Below are 21,722 nucleotides of genomic sequence, written 5' to 3' on the forward strand. Positions count from 1 at the left end.
TTTTCAACTGGACTAGACAGGTTCATCTATCGGACAGAAATTGAGATTGTCCAACAAATTCAGCCTTGAATATCCATGAATGGCCTAGGTTGCGACTTGGACATTTGCCTGTTGAAGATTTGCAATTCAAAATCATAAATATACTCAATTCCTGGCAAGGGCAACTGCACGTTGTGGCGTTAACGGTAAACAAAATTGAACCACATCATTTCATGCGCGGAAGTCAATGAAACGTAGTCATCCCCATGAGTCATTGCTTGCCTCCGACCAAATGAGGCCGCAGTCATAAATCTAAATTACCCTGAGCCAATACAGTTCTGAAGGCAGCAAAAACAAACAGTCTGCATCACTATTGCAGCGCTTATGACAAACGGCTTTACATTCAGTGCGACAATGATAACAACGCACATTATGTTCGTCGGTGATCTCACATTGCGTCAATATCACTAAAAAAAAGGTAAGCCTGTCAGATCCTAGCAACAAACTGAATAGAGAGATGCATACGTCAACTAATCAGGAACAATGAGCTACGATTACATGAATATGCATCACATAAATGAATGCAACTTCACTAGGACAATGACTTACTAGTGGCGGCCGTGAAACTTCAGTTCTGCTGCAATCAACTTATAATCAGGGCGATTTTTTTGACATGTCCAAATAAGTTAAAATTGTAGCGTTAGGTCAAAAAATTGTCAAAATTGTTTGCAAAGTCAAAGTTTCTTTGTAACCTGCATTGTTTGCACTGTCTATGAACCATAGCCTATATAAAGGCTATTGATGAACTTATCATTTTACATTTTACAGCTCGTAGCCTGCTTTATAGGCCTACCGTTGTAGACGGCCCATCGTCTGCTCATTGTCAACCATAAACTGTCAAATCAAACAAATAGGTTGACATGGTGTTATGCTCAACGTACCGCAATATCCTAACTGAAGTAAGACTGCTTGGGCAATGGTTCTTATTTTATGAAGCGCATGATGAAAAATTGTGATGCAGACAACATTGTCAGAACGAAGCAACACGGTGTGTCACCAGCAGTGTATGCACAACTTCAGTGTGGCCAGCCAACTGCTGCTGTTGAACGTTCTATCTGCATTCTTGGCAAGCTATTTAGCACTGTAGGACAGTATCTTTCGCTGCTGTACTACAACAAATTTTAATTATTTTTACCATAGTGCGTGATGTAACTACTGGAATTTTTCATAGGTCCAGATTTCGTTAAAATAAAGTTTATTCATGAAGAAATTTGAGCAGCTTCTTGGAGGTACAAAACTTCAATATACAATTGATGATCAATGAAGAAATTTGTCAGTTTTTTGGTCGAATTTTTTTTCTTTCAGGTCAACTACTTCGAAGGACAGACAGTTCCGACCAGAAATGAAGATTGGTGGCACAATTCTTACATAATGTGGGAAAACACCTAATTTACATATATCAGGTCAAAATTTTGTCAAAATTAAGTTTTTTGAGGTCAAAAATGTCAAAATTTTGATTTTATAGATGAAAATTTTCTGTTTTTTAGATAAAAAAAATTGCCCCAGTTATAATGTACTGTGTGTTGGCTAGTCCATACAAAATGCCGGGAGAGTGAGATAGGACATGAAGACCCCACAAGACAGAAGCTTGTATCGCACCCACTGGTTACAAAATCCAGTGTTCAAGCATTCCTCTAAACACAAATGTGCCCGCTGTATGCTGTGAGGTATCTTCACCACACACCTAAAATGCCGGCGTTATTTTCTGCATTGTCACTCATACTGCCAACAATGTAGCCTTGATAGTCATATAGGAATGAATTGGTGTAGAATCATTTATCGCAGAGGTGAACACTGAACAGCCTATATTAACCTACTGTATACGGATTATATCCCATTACTTACTGACGCTTTGTAGCAAATCATCGACGACGTAGCTCGGAAACAATTTCCCGTCGAGCTGTCTGAAATAGAGCTTCAACAGTCCCGCCACAGAGTTGATGTCGACCTCGTCCTCCCGGGCCGATATCGGATCTTCTCCCCGGTCGAACTGCGTCTTCATCTCCGTGATATCCTGAGTAGGAAAAATAATTGGGAAATTAGATATAACTGAATAGCATATTGAAATAAACCAGAATATTTTCCACTGACACTCGTCAGGCGTAATCGTCAGCAACTAGTAGAGAATTGAAAAGAACATCGAATATCAACAATCGTATCACAAAATATGACGTCAACAGCATGAATTTTCGAATAATAGAGCGTTCAATGTACTATTTTAAGATGGCAGATAAACTCCGTTTGTTGGTTCATTCAATATGAGTATACTGTTTGATGTATATTGAAGTTCTGTACCTCCACGAAGCTCTTCAAATAAATATAGTATACAATAGATTGAATAAAATATCATTAAATATAACTGCAAAAGCATGAGTTTACAGTAGTTTTGCTTCGCTATCAATTGTTTCGATTAATTACAGCTTTTGTAGTAGGCTAACCCTAAAAATACGTTTCATGACAAAGTACCATTTAATAGCTTATGCGCAGTACCTCAAATCTTGAAATAAAAAAAATTAAAACAGGCATTTTGATTACAACATTAATATGTGCTTGTTTGGGACAAGCAACAGACCCCCTTCGCATGGCATACTGTCCATTTCCCAAAAATCCGAATCCAAAATCGGCCAGGGTCTTGCATGCGATTGTGTCTAATTATTTGCTATCTTATTCAACAAACCACGGAATAAGAGAAAAAGTCATGCGAGGAACATTTTTCTGAGGTCAACAGCGACATCATGGATCCAGAACTTATATGAGAGTATATAGCCTACGCAGCATACAGTGGTCAGTATACCGCATTACTGGGCGGGCATAGGCCTGCATTATTACCTGGTGTGATCCCGGCACGCGAAATATCCCTTGATGGTGCATTCCGTACAGGTTAATTACTCTTATACAGCTTTCAACAACAGGAGGTATCGAACAGCCGGTATCCTGAACGGTAAAGATACTTTTTCAACTGAACTTCTTGACGGACTCAACAACGCAAAGAACACGTGTGATTAAAATAAAGAATTATTATCGAGCGATGTACATACAAATCATATTTGTTTTAGTATGATGTTATCGAGATGTGATGATACCATGCTTTACTGTGTAAAATATGATTTTCGAGATCTCTAATAATCCGGACGTGATCTACGAAAACATGAATTTTCGTGATACGCATGCCGCATGAATAGAAATGAAGGCGGGCGTCAAAAATTACTGAGGATGTGGAAATGTATAAAGTGGAATTGACAATTTGGCTGAAATGGAATATCAAAGTCCACTCCACATCCCCTCGTATTTGACTGTGGCCGAATTCTTGTACGCCAAACAAGTTATGCTTACGTAGGGATGGTGTGATGATATAAAAGCGGTTATGTAAACATTCGTGCTGTAAACCACACACACACTGCCGGTATGTTAAAAATAGCCCGAAAATGTCTACCTACGGCAGCCGTTAATCAATAAAAACTGGAACGAAGGCATCGCCACAAACTTTAAATGCCACACGATATTCGGTTGACAATCCAATTTGCCTCTACACAAGTTCACTTATTTTCAAATTAGGCAGAAACGCGAAACAATAGGTTTCCTTCCTAAGCTATACAGTCATAATAGGGTATCTTATTGCTGGCAAGACTTTCACCGTGGTGCACCATGTCAAGATTTATATGCATAATAAAGCTAAACCTATATCCGTTTGACAAACTACATCCTACAATAAACTAATATCCGCTTTCAATAACACAATTCAAAACATTAGGCCTATACGAGATGAAAACTTGGCCAATTTACGAAAACAGTTTTAGTTAAAGCAGTCTTGACACCAGTTTTCTCTGACATGATATTATGACAATCAATATGTGTGTTTGCATGGCCATTTTAGTTGGCCAATGGCCATAGTGCTTGTTTACACATATCTAGAACCAATGCGTTGCGATTGAAGAAATGTTTTATAGAAAATCATGCGGTGACCTTTCAGGTTTCAGTGACTAGCAACTACAAAGATAAAGCCATATAGGGGAGACAAGATGGTAGGTGAAACTTAGAAAGTGAATCATCCTATGTAGGTGCAGCGCTTGACTACATCAGTACAGCTCAGCCATGTTGACATGCACGTTATTCTTGTAAGAGTTGCAACCGCATTGCACGAAGCATGTCTCATGTTAACTATTCAAAGCAATAATGTACGTATCAGAATGGTATCTACTGTATGAAATTCAGACCTTCAGTAGAACCAGTTATGAATAATATGGATATGACCACTACAAAATATCACAAACGCCAAGTTATTCAAGCATAAATATGTTACTTAAAGTCAGACATACTGGTGTTAATTTACAGTCAATATTTATAACTACATCACCTGTGAATCAATATAATATGAAGATTGTCTCTACTCGTGAAACTCACATTAGCATTGCAATGAAAAATGTGTAGTTTATCTCTAGTCATCTGTGAAACAGGTGACAATGCCTCTACATTGGGGGTGGGCAAAGAATTTTAATCAAGTTATGCTATTTGGCAATTGGTTAAGCTTTCAAGGAGGGAATAAACATATTCAAGTACAGTATGCACATTACATAGTGCTTGGAGTGGATCTACGAACATAACGCAATACAGGTCACTATACAGCGATCAAATTAATTTCAAAAAGATCCCGCATCTGAATTGGACTCGGCTCAAAAATTGCAAATTCTTCAACACCGCTGAATTCGATTTCCCACGCCTATCAAATTTGTCTATTTTAGTTGTGGGCCAAGAAGACGTCTTGTAACCATTCAGCCTAATGGGCAAAGTGCGCCACTCGAACATGGAGTATGCCAGCCAGCCGGTAAGCACCCCAAGAATGCATCAAGTGGCAACCAATAACGGGTGCAAGTGCCATTTAAGGTGAAGATATTATCAATTTGTGGCCAAAATATCTAAAGGCTGATTTGATCATACATTCAAGAGCAGAGCTAATAATTTCAAATTGTCAAGTTCTGTTCGCCAGCTAGTAGCGGCTAAAATTCATCCACATATTTCTCGTGACGTGTTAAATGTAGATTAAACCAAAATTAAGAAACTGGCATAACCCCTTATACAGTAGACATCCTAACTAATGTCAATACCTGACACCCTTTGTAAATTATGTAGAGTAACTCATATTGGAATTTGCTAATAAATATTTGAAGGGCGGCCTACCCTACCAAGGGCAGTTCCAGGGTTAGCAAATATTTGCACAAAGAGCAATAGAAAATAGGGGGTATCATGCCATCCGATTGAAACACCTGAGGATGCAGATTTAAATGGATAGGAATTTGTGTCAAAACAAGAAAAGATTTTAAATTAATTTGATTTCGACTTAACTACAAATGAATGACCGACTAGGGACATACATTTTTATACCCATCAGTATAAGACATGAATCGTAAGACACAAATTCTCTCCAGTCTCACTACTGGTGCACCACTAATGAAAAGATTAATGAAGAACTATTGCAATAACGCGGATATGGGTAAGCTACAGTAAAATAGCCAGGAAAAATGTGGCTCGGTAAATCATGCTGCACTTTACGACTAAGAGATATTTTGTAGCACGCAAAAGCTAGAAATTAGGCAATTCGTGTTTGCCAAGAAATCTTGACACCCCTGCCATGTGAAGAATCACTGGCAAGGGCAGAGTTCAAATTCTCAAACAAGATCGAGCACACAACTACTGATTACAATAACATCTCCCAAAGTCACTTCACCATGTAATCGATAGCATTCCGCCTAATGTTTAAAATCTAGAGATCGTCAATGATATCGAAATAAAAATCGGTAGCAGGCATGGTGAATTTATCAATGGCACGAGAAAGCAAACATTAGATAAGCATCAGCATCCGTTGTTATCGTTAATAACAATCTTATTAAGAGCGAGCATTCGGCATTCCTCGTTTCGTATACAAGCGTCCTCCTACCTGAGGTTTTCTGTACGTATGCTTTGGCCTAAGGTAGCATGAAAAATGGAAAGACAAATTAGCACGACGTAAACGACAAGCAAAAACCCAAAGCCGGCACACGCCGCCCTAAAAGATCTGAGGTGTGTTGTCAAGTATCGCTAAAAGCAGTGTGCCAGCAGTGGGCGAGGGGTACCTTGATGTACTGCTCCATGTTGCTGGCGAAATGGCTTTTCACAGTAGTTCTGACCACCATGCTCATTCTGGAGCTACGCTTGCCGATCGTGCCCTTCTTGGATTGTTGAAATTTGATCGTACTGAGTTCAAAATCAAGAGCACGTGGTGAATGTCATAAATCCCCGGGTCGCACGCGGAGTAATTGCGTGCGCGGCGTAAAAAAAAGGTCAAGTGACACAGGAACCATGCCAGCAGAACGACCACAACATGAATAGGGACCCACGTATATCATCATTGAATACATCGAATCCAATTCAATAAAATACCAGTCGTATCAGTGAATCGGTATGTTTAACTTTTTCAAAGTAAAAGATTGCAAAATATTTAAAACTTGGTTTCAGCTGGGCAATGGCAGGCGATGTGGGTGGACAAAAGTATTGAACGAAGCAAAATCAAGCACTGTCACACATATCAAACAATTCGCTGTTACATCGTTAAAAACATTAAATAAGGAAATACCTAACGCCAGAACTTTGGATGTAATCCAAGCCAACAAAAACCAACAACCACACAGCGGACGGATTGATTGATTGATCAACGCGCGGCTGCTAAGGTCGTGTTTATGCAAAGCCATGAATATCACGACAAGCATGAAATATTACGTTGGCAATCTGTCGTACGAAACATGACATTCAACAAAAAGCATGAATCGAGCTGGAAATGCGCGAACAGTCGGATATCTACATCAGTGACGTTAGCAGCACTTTTAGGATCTTTCGGTACCAGTAAATTTGCTTATGATCGAAAATTCTCTCAAGACACCCACAGATGGACCTACTTCGCCATGTGGCTTAACCTGCACGCTAAACAATCGTAAGAAAGGCAGCAATATCAATGCCAACACCATTGCAGCCATTAAAATACCCGCTGATTTAAAGCCACATTAACAACTGCAAACAGCATATAGGTTACACATCATCAATAATCCGTTAAAGGGCTTTAATAACAGCATTTACTCAGGGTAATAACCAGAACGGGAGACCCGCGCGACCCTACGAGCTGTTTGCAGATCAAGACTTTTAACTGAAAGGATGGATAATCCAGAATAATCATGCCTGAGAACATCATCATTTGCAACCGACAAATCCAGCACCAGCATTTAGCGATGCAACAGGCATTTGATAAAATCTCTGCAGGGTCCAAAATATCCGAAAATAGGGATTGATCGGATCGGAAAAGTAATGAAAAAGTACCTGCTGATTGTGTTGGCTCCTTCGAGGTCAGTGGTGGCGCCTGAAATAAGTGTGGGATCAATGAAAGCAACCATCATCACACAAACAATGCAAATGATTATTATATCAATACGGTTGTGAGTGTATTATCAGTTTTACTGTAAGTATTGACAATAATAATTCCTAAAATTTTACTTCATTCTCGCCATTTTCCTGAGGAAGCATGCTGTTCTACGGATAGTGTGTGAATTATAATAATAACAACAATGATTATACAAAATCGCCATGAAACATGATGCTATGAGTATTATTATCAAGGCAATTCGACCACATCCTATCAATATCATTTGATGTGGAATATCTGTTCGGCACGGTACAAAAATATATTTTACTTCATTCTGCGTTAGACACATTCTACCTCAATATGACACTCCAGTCGACCGAAATGTCCTAATGCATTGCACTGAAAATCTCACCTACATATCGCAACCATGACTCCAATAGCCTATTAATACGACGCAAGGGGGTACGCATCTCAAACCAGCAAAAAATGTCCGGCTTTGCACTTCGCAACACTACATTCCTACAAAGTCCCATGTCAAGCAGTGCTGACCATTTAGCGAGTGTCAGAACAATTCATCAACTAAAAATGAGCATGTATCGGTCTGACAGTTATTACAGCTGAGATCAGTGACAACTGACAAACCATGCAATGAATGGTCCAGCGGATCAATCATCGACTGCACACAATCAAAGCTGCCGTCAATAACCCTATATCGATCAACCAACTTGGAAGTTGTATTTTCTCAGTCTAGTCATAATGACAAAAGAAAGAATAGAGCCAAACATGATTAAACTGTAGGATAGGATCACTAGATTTGAAATATAAACCAACGCAGTGTACTATAGCCACAGAATGTCTAAAAATCAATTATTTGTTTCAACCTTCATAATATCGGCGAACAAATTGGATAATTGAGACTAGCGCACCATTTGAACAGTATAGCGCGTAGGCTGTAACGTCAAGTCTGTGTGTAATTTTTGACATAAAAATTGGCAATTCTACCGTCGACCAACCTGTGCAGTGTACACAATTAATTCACTGCTTCCCAACGCCCCATTAAAATTATCATATAAAAGTCTCTAGATATCTAAACATTATATATCAGAACTGTTTCTATCAACGTTCCGTTCTCTCAATAGGGACACACCTAGCATTAAAACGTAGTGCTCCAAACAGACTTTTGGGTAATTTGGGTTAAACTACTCAGACAAATGACAGAATGCACACTGTGACAGTGACGAGAAAAGTCGGAAACGTTACCTTCTTCCAGCGCTTGCTGAAGCAATTTCTTCTTGACTTGGAGCTTCTTCAGCTGACTGCTCTTTTCAAGGAATTCCTTAAATTTCTGAAACGAAATGAGGAGCCACTCAATGACACTGGTAAGGCGGTGGTTTCACCAGTAGTATATGCACGTGCAACTTGCACCGTGATAGTCAATGAAAAATTAAACTAACAAGGTACTAAACACCAAACCTGAATATAAAAATCTTCATTATCTTCAATCTTCGCTCGCGTGCTTGTCACCTCCTTGCTGAGAAAAGGTTCGATGGGGTGCGGGTAAGTGGGCGACGTGGGACCCCCGCCGACTCTCGTGACGTCGGGGGTGAAAACAGTCTCGAGATTGTGCTTCAGGGATTCCGCCTGTTTCTGTATTCCCTCGGTGGTAGCTGACAAGGTTTTTTTCAACTACAAAACAAACAGTGATAAATTACACTGCAAGCATTCCACGCCCAACACGAAATAACTTCAGCACTATAATCCAATCTTTCCAACAAGATTTATGAACATAGATTGAATAAAACACTATGCGACGTTAAGCAAACATTAATAAATTTACAGAGGCAGACACACTTTTTGACACTTTGTTGACAGTCAGTTAAGACCAGCGTGTTGGTTGTGGTATTAACACGAAGACTTAGTACTATAATCCAATTCAATCAATATGCAAGTATGCTTTGTTTTTCAACATTACCGGGACCAATATTGGAACTCGTGTATAGGTAAATTCTGTCAGATTCACAACCCATTACACAAGCCAGCGTGTTAAAATCTCACCTCATCATCGTCGATGACCATCTGCTGCACCGTCTTTTCGATGTCTTGATAACGCTTGTCGGCTTCGCGCTGCAACTGAACCTGCCCGAGCGTGACCTGGCTCACTTGATCGCCATCGTGTGGAGAAAACACAAATTCCGGCGGAATCGAGAACTGGTTGTGGTTGTTCTCCAGGAATCTGCGGGATTTCGAAACGAGTTACGCGCGGAGCTTTCCGTGATATGCTGCATTCTGATGGTGGGCACCAGCGTCACTTCGTAGGATTAGGATTAAACATATAAGCTTGAAGGCGGAAAATTTCCGCCACCATATTATGTGACAAGCAATAAAACCCTACACAAATCACAACATAGTACTTGGCAACACAAATAACCACACACCGAGTTTCACAGTTGCCATTACTTGTGTGATCTATCAGATATCAAAGACTAGCCACCACGCATGGCATAGTCCTGATCCTGATAAGCTGGTAACCAACAGATGTAACTCATTCAGGACACACTGGGCCTAAACTGTAAACACAGTTACAATAAGGAATCAAGAGTCATTTAAAAAGGAAGCCCAGCTGACGATTGATTGAGACAAAATATACGCAGACTGCAGAGGGAACAGTCAGATCGCAATAAGTTGAATAATAACATAACCAGCCGCCATCATGTACCTTGACTGATCCGCTTTGCGATCGAGCTCTTCGACGGTTTTTCGAAATGCCGCTACAGATTGCATTCTAGCCTCATTTGCCAATACCTCCATGTCATCGTAAGCCTTCCACGTTCGATTCAAAGATTCATGATATCCGAGGCTCTTGGCCTGAAAACAAATGATCAAAATGCATCTTTAATGCTTACGAAATCGGTATAGTGGTGGACTATAGAAGATCTAATTTTCACAGTAGCCTACATAATGATTGGATTGAAATTGGTGTTAGAGCAAGGGTTCAGATGAGCAAAGGAAAGATATAGGCTACAGAGTCATGAGATGATACCAGAGTCAAGGTTAACACATAGGAGTGTTCATGACTGACTGAAAAGTGTAAGCAATTCAAACCAGAAATACATCAAAAGCAAATGTTATCACCGGAATTATAGATTGATTGACACTGCCATGGGTAACATGACGAAGTCTCCCCAAAATACAAATTAAAGGAAGAATGTCAAGATTAACAGCAAAGAGGCTACCAAGTGTGCCTCGCGTGATTCAGGTTCAAGCAAATATGAATTATTTTGCGCTGCAGCAAAGCACAATTCTCACTTAAGAGTAAACACACAACCTCTTCCCAACATCCAGTGAAAATTGAATTCTAATTCACCAGAATTAACAGATTGACCTCAATTATGGTGATGGAATGCCTTTTTCGTTCCAATACATCACCATTAATGCATAATTTCAACTACATGCATATAAACTAGGTTTACGCCTCTACGCCTCTATTTCATAGGAATTACAGGCAAGAGATTTCCAACATTATTCGAATATCTTTCACAAATTTTCCTTTCAGTATGGATCACAAAGCTCAAACTTTGTGATTAATATTAGACCAATATTTTCAACCACAATGTAAATAGTAGCTACAAGAGATTATCCAAAAGAGACAGGTATTAGAATATGTGTTATTCCTTAGATACGCAACCATGGTATGTGACGATTGGGTCTTAACAATCTTATAGAAGTTTCTAAGTGACACTTATGCCACACACACTAGTTGCCACACTGATTAAGGATCGAAGAAACCTCGGCGAAAAAGGGCACACTTTTCTCGGAATTCATGGTATCTCTGTGAATTACAGGAGATAACGGTCTACCTTCACATCACAAGGCTGACTCCACAACGACAAACCGAACACTTCCGTTGTCGTAGCTTCAGGACATCTTACTGACAGATAAATGTTCTCGAGACATGACAATATGAAGTAGCAATGAATGAGACTCCAGATAAAGATTGACACTCTCCGATTGGCTAGGATTACAGGTTAAAAGGTCAAAAAAACTCATTCATTATCAATATAGACTTTGACAGCCATACTAAAACTTCGGAATTGGACTCCGAGAAAACAAATATATCACCAGTACTGTTACAATATAAGGATGGAAGTAAACAAAAATATCACTATATGACAACAAGGCAATAGTATTGATATTAAATACTAAGATTGATTAGTGCAGTAATCCGAATTACAGTTACTGATTCCATTAAGGAAAGCTTGCACGAAGTATCAATCTGCCTCGCCAGGCCTTCATTTCAAAGAAAGCTTGACAATATAATATCTAATGCCAGAGAATATGGAGCAAATTGAAGGCTTATCACAACAGTGACCTTGTATAGGAAAGCAACAATCATCTACAAAGTTCAAACCTTTCCACCCCTGCAAAAGTGCCATCCCAACAAAAGCGCTCATAGTAGAACAGGTAATCACGACAAAAGTCAACAAGCATAGCAAAACTGTTGATGCTTCAAAGGCATTCTGGACGTTGCCGTTCTAATAGGATTGACTTATTTTAGCTAGCTCGAAAGTCCTGTGCACATTAGGAATGGAATGCAGACATTCCTTAGGAAATGAATCTGTGACGATTTGTCAACAAGGCGTACAAATACAAAATCATTTGCGGGCACGCTGAATGACAACATAAATTCAATGGTGGAATTTTGCAACCGACACATCATGTTCACAGAATAGGCTAACGCAGACCCTGATGAACTTCAATATCTCACACTTGCACTTATTGATTGCTGGTAATTACTAAGCCTGTGGTGAGCTCGGGTACTAGAACCAAAATGCAGCAGTAATATTGTGTTTCTCAGGCGCTAATACAAACACGCAGGACGCAGGAATCCACGTTACGATGTTTGTACAGTTGCCGGGTTTAGGTATATTTGTAATTATTGCCAATAAGACAGAGTTTGGCATCCAGAATATTTGGAGAAAAGATGTGATGCCGTGAACTATCTGATGTTTGCTGTAGTTCTGAGATAGTTTAGTGACTTGGTCCTCCTTGTATGCCTACCAAATTACAACTTTGTAGACAAAACCCAGGAAAGGCTGGCTAGCTAGGAGGGTAGATTGAATATTGAGATAGTCGGATTACGTACCAAATAAATTTCTCTAAGTACTGGCACCTGACAACAGTCCCTAGATTGTAAAGCTTGACAATTAAAACCGTAAGTCTTCACCCGTACGAGAGAAAATATAACCCAGACTCACGTTCAAAATACCAGCTATATCGGCGGTGTAATACTTGTCGATTGTTGCATTCGTGGCTTCCAGTTGCATCAAATATTCGTTCCTCGCTTTGATCGACTTCAATTTGTTTTCAGAGTATTTCTGCGACCTCTGAAGCGTCGTCAACACGCCGTCAAGATCCGGGACACGAGAAACAACGTGCGTACAAGTGGGAGCTTACCTTTTCGCGGAGTTTATCCAGTTTTTTAAATGAAGACGACCTTTTTGCTTTCGGGTCCATATTTGGCGACTCCCCTCCTTTGTCAGCTCTTTTTTCAAACTGGACAAAAATTGACTCATAACTAATTCATTATAAATACCAAAACTACAATTCCCGTTGATTATTGGAAAGGTGTGTATAATTTCGTTACCAAGAAAATACTGAGTCTCATTAGCCTACCACATACTAGCCAGGTGACAATTCAGAAAAGAGCAATTTAATCAACCTATCACGTCTTGTTATCAAAACATTACACTGGGCCATTAAGATCTAAATGTCGGGCAAGGGAGAATATTAGCAACCACCGAACAGTCCATAAAGGAAGGAAACTCTTTCCTTTGAAGTTGAATTGTTGGTAATTATGACATCAAAAGGTCCGTTCGAACCATCTGGATGATGACAAGCTTAACCAGACTCTGCAACAATAGAACTAAACCATTGACCATCTATAAGGCAACATTCTTTAGCCTATGCCTACAATTCATGACTCTTGGTACCATAGTCAACGATACGCGATCGGGTTAAAATTAGTGAGTTGGCACTACACAAGGCGTTACTTGACAAACATTCCTCATAAAGTCTAGCCTAGGGTAATATCCCGTGTTAATCTGAACTTGGGTCATATAATCCTAACAACTTCACAATAATGTAGGTTATTGTTTTCATAATGCATTCCAACGGCGCTTTGTTACTTGATATCTCAACAGCATCAAATACCTACCATGGTAAATTTTTGAAGTGCGAGTTTGACAACAGCTAGCTTCATTCATCGGCATATAATATAATCCATAAGCCTTCCGGGTGAAACCGCCAAGTGCAGAAAACCCCCCTTATACAGAGAGCTACTCACCTGCTTTTCCACTTGTTTTAATTTATTTTCCGACTGAGTAGATTCCGTGAAATATTGTTGATACGTCTGCATCGATTGGTATAGTTTTCTTAAATCCTTCATTAGGTTATCTTGGCATCCCAAGTTGATTTCATGAGTCTGTAACAGGGATGGGAGATATAGAGCAAAAGTTGTCACACAAGACTCCACTCCGGTATGCAATCTACTAGGAATGTGCAATCAAAGCTCTAAATTTCGGAGTAACACAGGACAAAAATAGGAAGTGATTGGTCACAAAGGGAATGAAGCCCAGTAGGCTACTATAATTTTACATTCCATGCTGGGGTAAGGTTATTTTCGTGTCAACAGACACATCACTACTCAATTGAACAACTAACGCTACAGAGTTTGATCACACCACGTTTCAACATCATAAGGGAAGACGTGACTTATCAATGACACACAGGACACGGATGGGTTAATGAGAATGAGTGTGTTCCATTTTATAAGGAAATAATAGGACCGTTGAGATTTTATATGAATTCCATCTGAATGACAATGGACGAATAACCTACTGAAAAACATACTTCACTGACAGATGGATCTAATCTCCGAATCTGGCCCTTGAGGTAATAAAACTGCTGGTGATACCAATATGTTCAACTAAAAACAACCCAGATAAGCAGAGCAAATTATCTAAAAATCCACATTTCAACCATGACCAAAATCAGAAAAACTTGAGTGTGTTAAATGAGTAGATAACATAGCATTATGCTTCAAATACACAATAGGCCTAGAGCAGATACATCACGCTGAACATTTAATCTCAATGTAAACATTACATGGTTAGAGACCACCATGACAGTTCAAGAAACAAGAACCTTAGAGTATTGTGGCTTTATGAGACCGTTTCTTATACTGTTTGCTCAGAGATTGAAGAGCTGAAAGCTGTAAGCCTAGGTTTCAGGGTCACAAACCAGCGGCATACTGGAGATTACATCACTCATTTATGTCCTCAAATTTGATTGAGTTTTATGGGATCAATTGCTCAAGACACACAATGCCCAATCCGACAGTTTACGATATTTACGACCTTGTGGTTCATGTGAATAAATTGACACATAGCGAAGCAAAAATGGTTAAGTAAAATCACACCTTAATATGCTAGCCTTACATTCACTACTTCCTGTAGGTAGCCCAATCCGTCATGCCATAAAAATGTGGATTGATCACTAAGGGTAGGGGTCAAATTTTATTACGAGAGAGAATCATTTACCCACAACATACTGATCATAGCCTTCCGAAGCACAAGTCATCGATAACATGTGAGGAAGAAAAAATGAAGTTAATGAGGTGCAGTTTGACACGAAAATTAGGAATAATATCACTGGCGTTGCAAAGCCATCAACGCCTCATAGCTATCAGGCGACATACTAGCTATAATTGCTAGTGTAAAACGTTGCAAAGCCATTAAATAGGCTTGCCCCGGTTGTATTAAAGAAAGGTATTCTGTTCAACTCTATTATTAACAAACAAAGCATGACAAGTGACAATAGTATCAAGTTATAAAATTGTCAGTGATCAGCAAATTGAGGTAGGAAAATAAACCACAAGAGCTGCACTATAAACAACATGGCCCACAGTCAGCCACCAGTAATAGAGACTTTTGCTTACACCTACCAAATCCCCTAGAAAAACACTTATAAGGGACTGTCTTTGCACCAGAGCCCCTGATCCACTAGAATGAGAGATGAGAGCATTCAACAACAAAGTCGGACTAATCTTTGTAGGAGAGCATAAAGAAAATAATTCAACAACAAGTATGATCATCACACGAGGTCTAAGACAGGGGCGCTGCTGTTCCTGCATGAAGGGGAGATAGCGTAGTGGTGAGCGTCGGCGCCATCCAAGCAGGCGGCCCATGTTCAATTTTTACTGTCTGAGGTTATTCTGGGCTCCTCGTCCCCAGTGACGCTGTTCTTACGGCGACAAAAAAGCCCAGAAAAGAGGACCCCATAAAGAAAGAAAAAGAGAAGGAAATAGCTTCTAAAAAGGACCGACGAAGAAAGAATAACATCGAAGAAGACTGTGACATCGGGCACTACGTCAAGGCGGATGCCAGTTCAAGAGACCTCAACTGGTTACATTGCAGTGTCTTCTATATCACATTGTGTATGTGTGTCTTGGGCAGATGAAAACATAATCCGACCATTGTTTGATTGATTGAGTTTGCCTTTCTATATTCCGAAATTCACGATCGTACAGTAGCTACAGTACATTTAAATTCAGGGCAAGCGATGGGATGATAACCAGCACCAGTTAACGAAACTTCATACCCTTTTGTGAAGGCGTACGATGTCCTCCGATATCAGTTGCAGATGGGGGATAAGATGAGTGAGGTAAATGGTTGATAGAACGGTGTGGTCCTTGCCCCCGCGCTGGCAATGTTCAAGCAGCTGAAACCAACATTTAACTGGCGATTGAAGTTCCAAATCAGGCTGTTCCTTCCTGTAGAGGCAATGGACTGAGTATGGAAACGTGCCAAGTATGGTAAAAAATGTGTTGTTCTCAATATCTTTCGGATATGAATATGAAACCATTTTCTCTACTTCCTGTTCATTGAAATGTTGATTGAAAATATTGATTAGGCTACTGAAATGTCAACGTGCCTGCATGAAATTAACAGTGCTGTAGGAATATCAAGTTCAAGAGACTTGCTTCCTTGCGACTTCAATCTCGGTAAATAAGATGACCGATTGTCCGATACCATTTTTAATGCAGATAGTCACTTTGACAATCGAAATGTGAACATCAGAGACTAGCACTTCCTCTAAAAGCGAAAATGATAGCGAATAATCTCAAATTTGTAACAGCATGACAGCACAAAAACGCATAGGCCTATCCAACCGCAGAAACAAGACAGGATATCAAGTTAGGAAAATTTCATTTGCGTATTCTTCTTGCTAGAATTCTTGTAATATATGACTATAGCATAGATTATACGATGGACTCATAGTATTGGTTCAATGCTATAAAAAAAGTAGAAAACTGCAGTTACTGCAGCGGGTTCCAACAAATTTTAATGTGTTTTGAATCAAATCCGAAATGAAGTAATCCTAACCGGCTTGAGCAGTCCATCGAATTCAATATCAGGTTTTCAGCAAGTAAAACACTGTCAATGACTCACTACATTAAGGACAATCGTCAACCTTTTACGAGCTGTCGACAGCCAGATCGTTCTCAAGATTGATCCGGCCATTGATGAATTATTGCCGGCTAGTAGGACTGGATGCAATGCAAAATGTCTCAGCGACGTATTACATGGGCCTATTGAAGAAAACAGGCACTACAGAGGCATTCACGTAACATCCTTTCAATTCTTCGAATTATCAACGAAAGGGGCATTTAGGCAGGATAGCCGACAAAAATGGCTAGGGTACCAAATTCAGACATGAAACTTTGTTACGCTAAGCTAGTCTGGTGAACACATGAAAACACTGGACATGGACAAACACTCTTTCAAAGCATGAAAGAAGGTAAACCATGAATAAATATCTATTCACAAACTGTATACAGAATGACAGTTACCCACACACTGAACTGGGCAAGCTGGCATACAGTTATGATAATTTCCAATGCACTATCAACGTATCAAGTATGAATCAGTGTAAGTTAAAGACATCACTGAGCACGAGCAATGAGCCTGACTGTTGCGGGTGTTGGTGGTCTTGATCATCACTTATGACTTACTTCATGGCGTACAAGTTCCGTTGTTTGTATAAATATTTTTCCGCGAGAACTTCCATTTTCTTTGCATATTCGCCGTCGATTTCGGCTTTCCGCCGTAAGAAATCCTGCACATCGCTCAGCAGCGCCACACGCGATTCTGTGTGTTGATCGAGGCATTTGATCTGTTCGTTGAGCTGATTTCGGATTTCTGAAAATTGATAAAAGGTTACACTGTGCCGACACAAAAACAGCCATCAAATGTACTGCCTGCAATATTAACAAGGTTTGTGAGAAATACAAAATGTACCCTACCTCTACCTTCATTTTCAATAGGGATAAGCGTGACAAGCTATAGGGCATGGACTGACAAAATTTTAATTGATCTTGAATTCTAATGCCAGCAAATTCAAGTCGGCATCAAATAGTCTACTAACGGAGGACCACAGGTGAATTTAAGTAAGAAAATAGAAATTTGGCTGTTCGAACTTCAGATCACTTTCGTGCTAGACGAAGATTAAATATCGTTAGAGTTAATAAAGTAATACTGTATATTGGAATTCGGAACAATCGGCCTAGCAAAAATATATTTATATGGTACATCTTTTCTGCCTTTCGAACTCGCACAATATAACTCCAAATTCAACTCCCAATTAACGTCAGTACCTCATTGGAATGTCCGGTGATGACCAGGTAGGCCTAAGCACAGGACTGTCAAAGTAGAGTCAATGAGTGTATCAAATTACTGAGTTAAATGTATCAATCCTCTCTGTGGGGTATCATTCATATAATTGGCTGATAAGGAATAGCAGATCAAAGAAAAGCCCTCACGTGTTTGTAACTTGAGCTACTACCCAGTAATAATATATTTGGAAACATATGGTGTAATTTTGAGAATATATTTCCCCATTGCACGGATGAATAATAGTATACTAACCTCATACAAGGTAAGTGAGTCTGCCCTACAAAGCACGCCTACTTCACTAGACTTGGTAGAAATTGTATATGTAGCCTACTACCAAAAACCCAGGACAATTAAGTTTCTTAAGTATCGAAATTTTTTAGAAACCTGAAAATTACCCGTTACGGTTGTAGCTAAAGCAAGAGCAATGCATTATAGCAAATAGCATATCCATCTTTTAATGAATGTGATTATTTGTGAAAATAATGCTTAGCAAAGCTGGTAAACAGTCAGTACAAGGCGTGTGGCAAGGCGACTTGTGATAATTTTGTCCAGACTAGTGATCCAAGGATTTGATTCAGTTCAAAATTTATAAAGGTATACGATTGAAGGTATGCACTACGGGATGAATTTCGCCACGAAATTCCACAGTACTGTGGCTTTTCGAGAGAACCAAGAAACCTCAGATGTGTAACGAGGCATTAAAGCGATGATATCTCCCAGGGATGAAGTAACAAGTTCCACATAGTTGCCACCAATTACGTAGAATCAATGTCTCGTGGACTTATCTTCACATCAGCACTTTTACAACATAGGTAGGCCTAGTGACTGTTGTTGAGTATGTGCAAGGAATGTGCCCTCGAGGCATTAAATTTGAACCTTACAGTAACTGTTGGAGTGGTGATGCATAACTTGAAGAGTGCAACACTGCCAACCAGACAACATGTCTGGATATTTATGAAAACTTATCTTAAAGACATTTTGGACTCTAGAATGTTGTATGTCAACGTAACAGCAAGAAGTTTCACTTGTAAGTATATTGTTACTATTAAATACAAAAGCACACAGAATCACAGCCAAACAGAATATCCTGAAAATTTGGAACTAATAGAAAATGGCAGGCCTAATAATTTTCAGTGGTGACACAACTTATATCATTTGACATACAGTAGCCTCCGATAGTGTCTTAACTCTTAACGTGTAACTTCAAGAATAATGAAGCAGGCAAGCAGTGGGTTTGAGAGAATCAAATGCATTGTTAACAAATTCAACGAAATAAGGCCTACATATGGCAATGGCATGGTCTAATCACTTCAAAGCAATCTGTCTAACTGCAGAGAGAGAGGGTGTCAAGATCACACTTGTGACATAGTAAGTAGGCATCAGTGAAAGACAATGATTTTTACGCAGATGTGCTGAAGCAATGAAATTAACAGTAAGAACCTGAGTAGGCTAACAAATTGTCACCTAAATTCCACTGAAAGCTTCATTTTGAACAAAATAATGCCAGATGTACCACAGCATAAATCAGATCGAACAGTCCCATGTGAAATAAAACGGAAATAAATTGATTAGATGCACTCCTGCCAGACAAACTAGCAAAGCACTTTATCGATTACATACCTTTTATCCTAATGTCACACTCGACAAGCGGAGGTCTCTCTTTCCTCGACATGATTGCGTCTCACCGTGGAATATCCCAATAACGTCGCACCTCAAGACCAGGATGTACTAAATCTAAGAGCTACACTCATATCTAAGTTTATGCGTCTGATGCGAAAAGTAACAGTTGATTCTACCACATAATATCAGAGCACACATATTTTGCGATACAATGAAACGTGGTACGGGTGAGGACAGAGCACCGAATCATGAAAAGCAATTACCGCAATTATATAAAGCTAGTATTGTAGCTGCGCCAAGTGCATTACTGAGTATTTTCTAATATAATATTGAAATTTCGCATCACATCAATTTAACAAATAGCTACCCTACTCATGAAGCAACACAGCATCATTAAAATGACGCGGCAAATTTTTCGCCTTTTGCGATTGATTTTTCAAGTTCCGGGATGCAGTTGTCGACCAGCTGCTTCTCGTAATCAGACAACTCCCCGAGTCCGAGATTCTTTTCGACGCCTTCGGGTCCCAAAAGCAGCTGCGTCGAGAAGTACGGCACGGACGCGACGTCAGATCTCACAAACGCGCATTCGACGACACCTTCCTTTCCAGCCAAAGCGTCGAGGAGAGAATTGGCAAACCTTGCCCCGGCATACGCCATGGACAGTGTCGCGGACCCGGCGCCGTCCTTGGCCTTCACAACCTCGGTGCCGGCATCCTGTATTCTCTCGGTCATGGCTTTCAGTTCGTCACCCTCGAATGAGACTTTAGGACTGCAACGCGAGATGACAGGGATAATCGTAATACCCGCGTGCCCGCCAATTACTGGAACATTAATAGTAGAGACATTCAACCCCCTTGCCTCTGCGATGAACGCATTGGCACGGACAATGTCCAAAGATGTAATCCCGAAAATTCGGTTCGGATTATAAACGCCGGCCTTTTTATAGATTTCCGACGCGATAGGCACGGTAGAGTTAACTGGATTGGAGATAATTCCCAAGAAAGCGCTAGGGCAGTGCGTAGCGCACGCCTTTGAAAGACCTGCCACAATGCTAGCATTGGTGTTGAACAAGTCATCGCGGGTCATGCCTGGTTTTCTCGGTACCCCGGCAGGCATGATAACAATATCGGCTCCTTTCAGACAATCAGCAATCTCGTCTTCACCCATGTGCCCGGTCACTTTGGCTGGGGTGTCGATATGGCTCAGATCGGCAGCGACCCCCGGGGTGTGCATGATATCATACAAAGCCAGCTCGGTTACGCCTGGGTTTTGCTTCAAAAGCAGCGACAAGGGCTGTCCTATTCCACCAGAAGCTCCGAGTACAGCCACTTTTTTGTTGTTAGTTGCTGACAGGGATAGGCATCTCGAAGACTGTGCTAGACTCTTGGCAACAGTTTGTTTGGATATGCGGCACAAAGCTTTGAAAAACATGCTGACAAATAGTTGTTATGTCGATAGGAACTAGAAACTAAATCAATTATATCTGTGAAAAAGTAACAATGTTACGGTTACGCTTCAAAATATATTTATTATTATAAATACCATGTCACAAACTTTAATTGTCTTGTTGAGCATGAATAGACAACTATTAAATTGCTCAATTTGTTATTATTGCTTAGTCACTGCTGTGATAACAATCCATTTACGCTCACAGGGCGTGAAATGTGTGTCTAACAAGGGCAGATAAGCTGTGACACCTTAGATGGCGCTAGGACAAATACCAGAACTGCTCTGGTCGTCAACAACACACCTGGGTAAGGAAATGATATTATGAACGCCTACTGTATACCATCTGCTGCAAACTGATCAGTAACATAAATATATCAGGGTTGAAATAAGAATCAACGACTTCAATAATATTTCGTCTTTGAATTGAATTGGAAATTCTGGACAGTGTTGCTGGTACAGCTGATACAGCTTTATATCCACAGGGCCTTGCCTATGTT

The 21,722-nt window shown here is 40.0% G+C and overlaps 2 protein-coding genes across 14 annotated transcripts in view; both read right to left on the bottom strand.

Annotated features, from left to right (window-relative positions):
- Positions 1-19,914, bottom strand: part of LOC145457504 (SLIT-ROBO Rho GTPase-activating protein 1-like) — a 32,323-nt gene extending 12,409 nt beyond the window's left edge. For 12 of the 13 annotated variants that reach the window (XM_080335726.1, XM_080335723.1, XM_080335727.1 and 9 more), the window contains exons 1-14: positions 19,777-19,914; positions 17,496-17,682; positions 16,082-16,253; positions 13,767-13,904; positions 12,878-12,976; positions 12,679-12,807; positions 10,140-10,288; positions 9,479-9,656; positions 8,897-9,109; positions 8,684-8,768; positions 7,381-7,420; positions 6,147-6,267; positions 2,869-2,973; positions 1,885-2,053 (exon numbers count right to left, since the gene is read on the bottom strand). In XM_080335726.1, the coding sequence (XP_080191852.1) occupies positions 1,885-2,053; positions 2,869-2,973; positions 6,147-6,267; positions 7,381-7,420; positions 8,684-8,768; positions 8,897-9,109; positions 9,479-9,656; positions 10,140-10,288; positions 12,679-12,807; positions 12,878-12,976; positions 13,767-13,904; positions 16,082-16,253; positions 17,496-17,682; positions 19,777-19,828 (1,837 nt within the window). In that variant the 5' untranslated portion in view covers positions 19,829-19,914. Of the gene's footprint in view, positions 1-1,884; positions 2,054-2,868; positions 2,974-5,971; positions 6,000-6,146; positions 6,268-7,380; positions 7,421-8,683; positions 8,769-8,896; positions 9,110-9,478; positions 9,657-10,139; positions 10,289-12,678; positions 12,808-12,877; positions 12,977-13,766; positions 13,905-16,081; positions 16,254-17,495; positions 17,683-19,776 lie in introns of all 13 variants that reach the window. The other variant, XM_080335724.1, reaches the window with a different exon arrangement.
- Positions 19,915-19,922: 8 nt separating this feature from the next.
- Positions 19,923-21,288, bottom strand: LOC145457506 (malate dehydrogenase, mitochondrial-like). Its single transcript, XM_080335728.1, has one exon. The coding sequence runs from the start codon at positions 21,205-21,207 to the stop codon at positions 20,170-20,172; it is 1,038 nt and encodes a 345-aa protein (XP_080191854.1). The 5' UTR covers positions 21,208-21,288; the 3' UTR covers positions 19,923-20,169.
- Between the last annotated feature and the right edge of the window lie 434 nt (positions 21,289-21,722).

The sequence above is a fragment of the Botryllus schlosseri genome, chromosome 15, assembly GCF_051294905.1.
Source record: "Botryllus schlosseri isolate E-star chromosome 15, Bs_hap1, whole genome shotgun sequence".
Lineage (NCBI taxonomy): Eukaryota > Metazoa > Chordata > Ascidiacea > Stolidobranchia > Styelidae > Botryllus > Botryllus schlosseri.

What these genes read in the sequence shown, in the direction of transcription:
- LOC145457506 (XM_080335728.1), bottom strand. Translation starts at nt 21,207, where the DNA reads ATGTTTTTCAAAGCTTTGTGCCGCATATCCAAACAAACTGTTGCCAAG.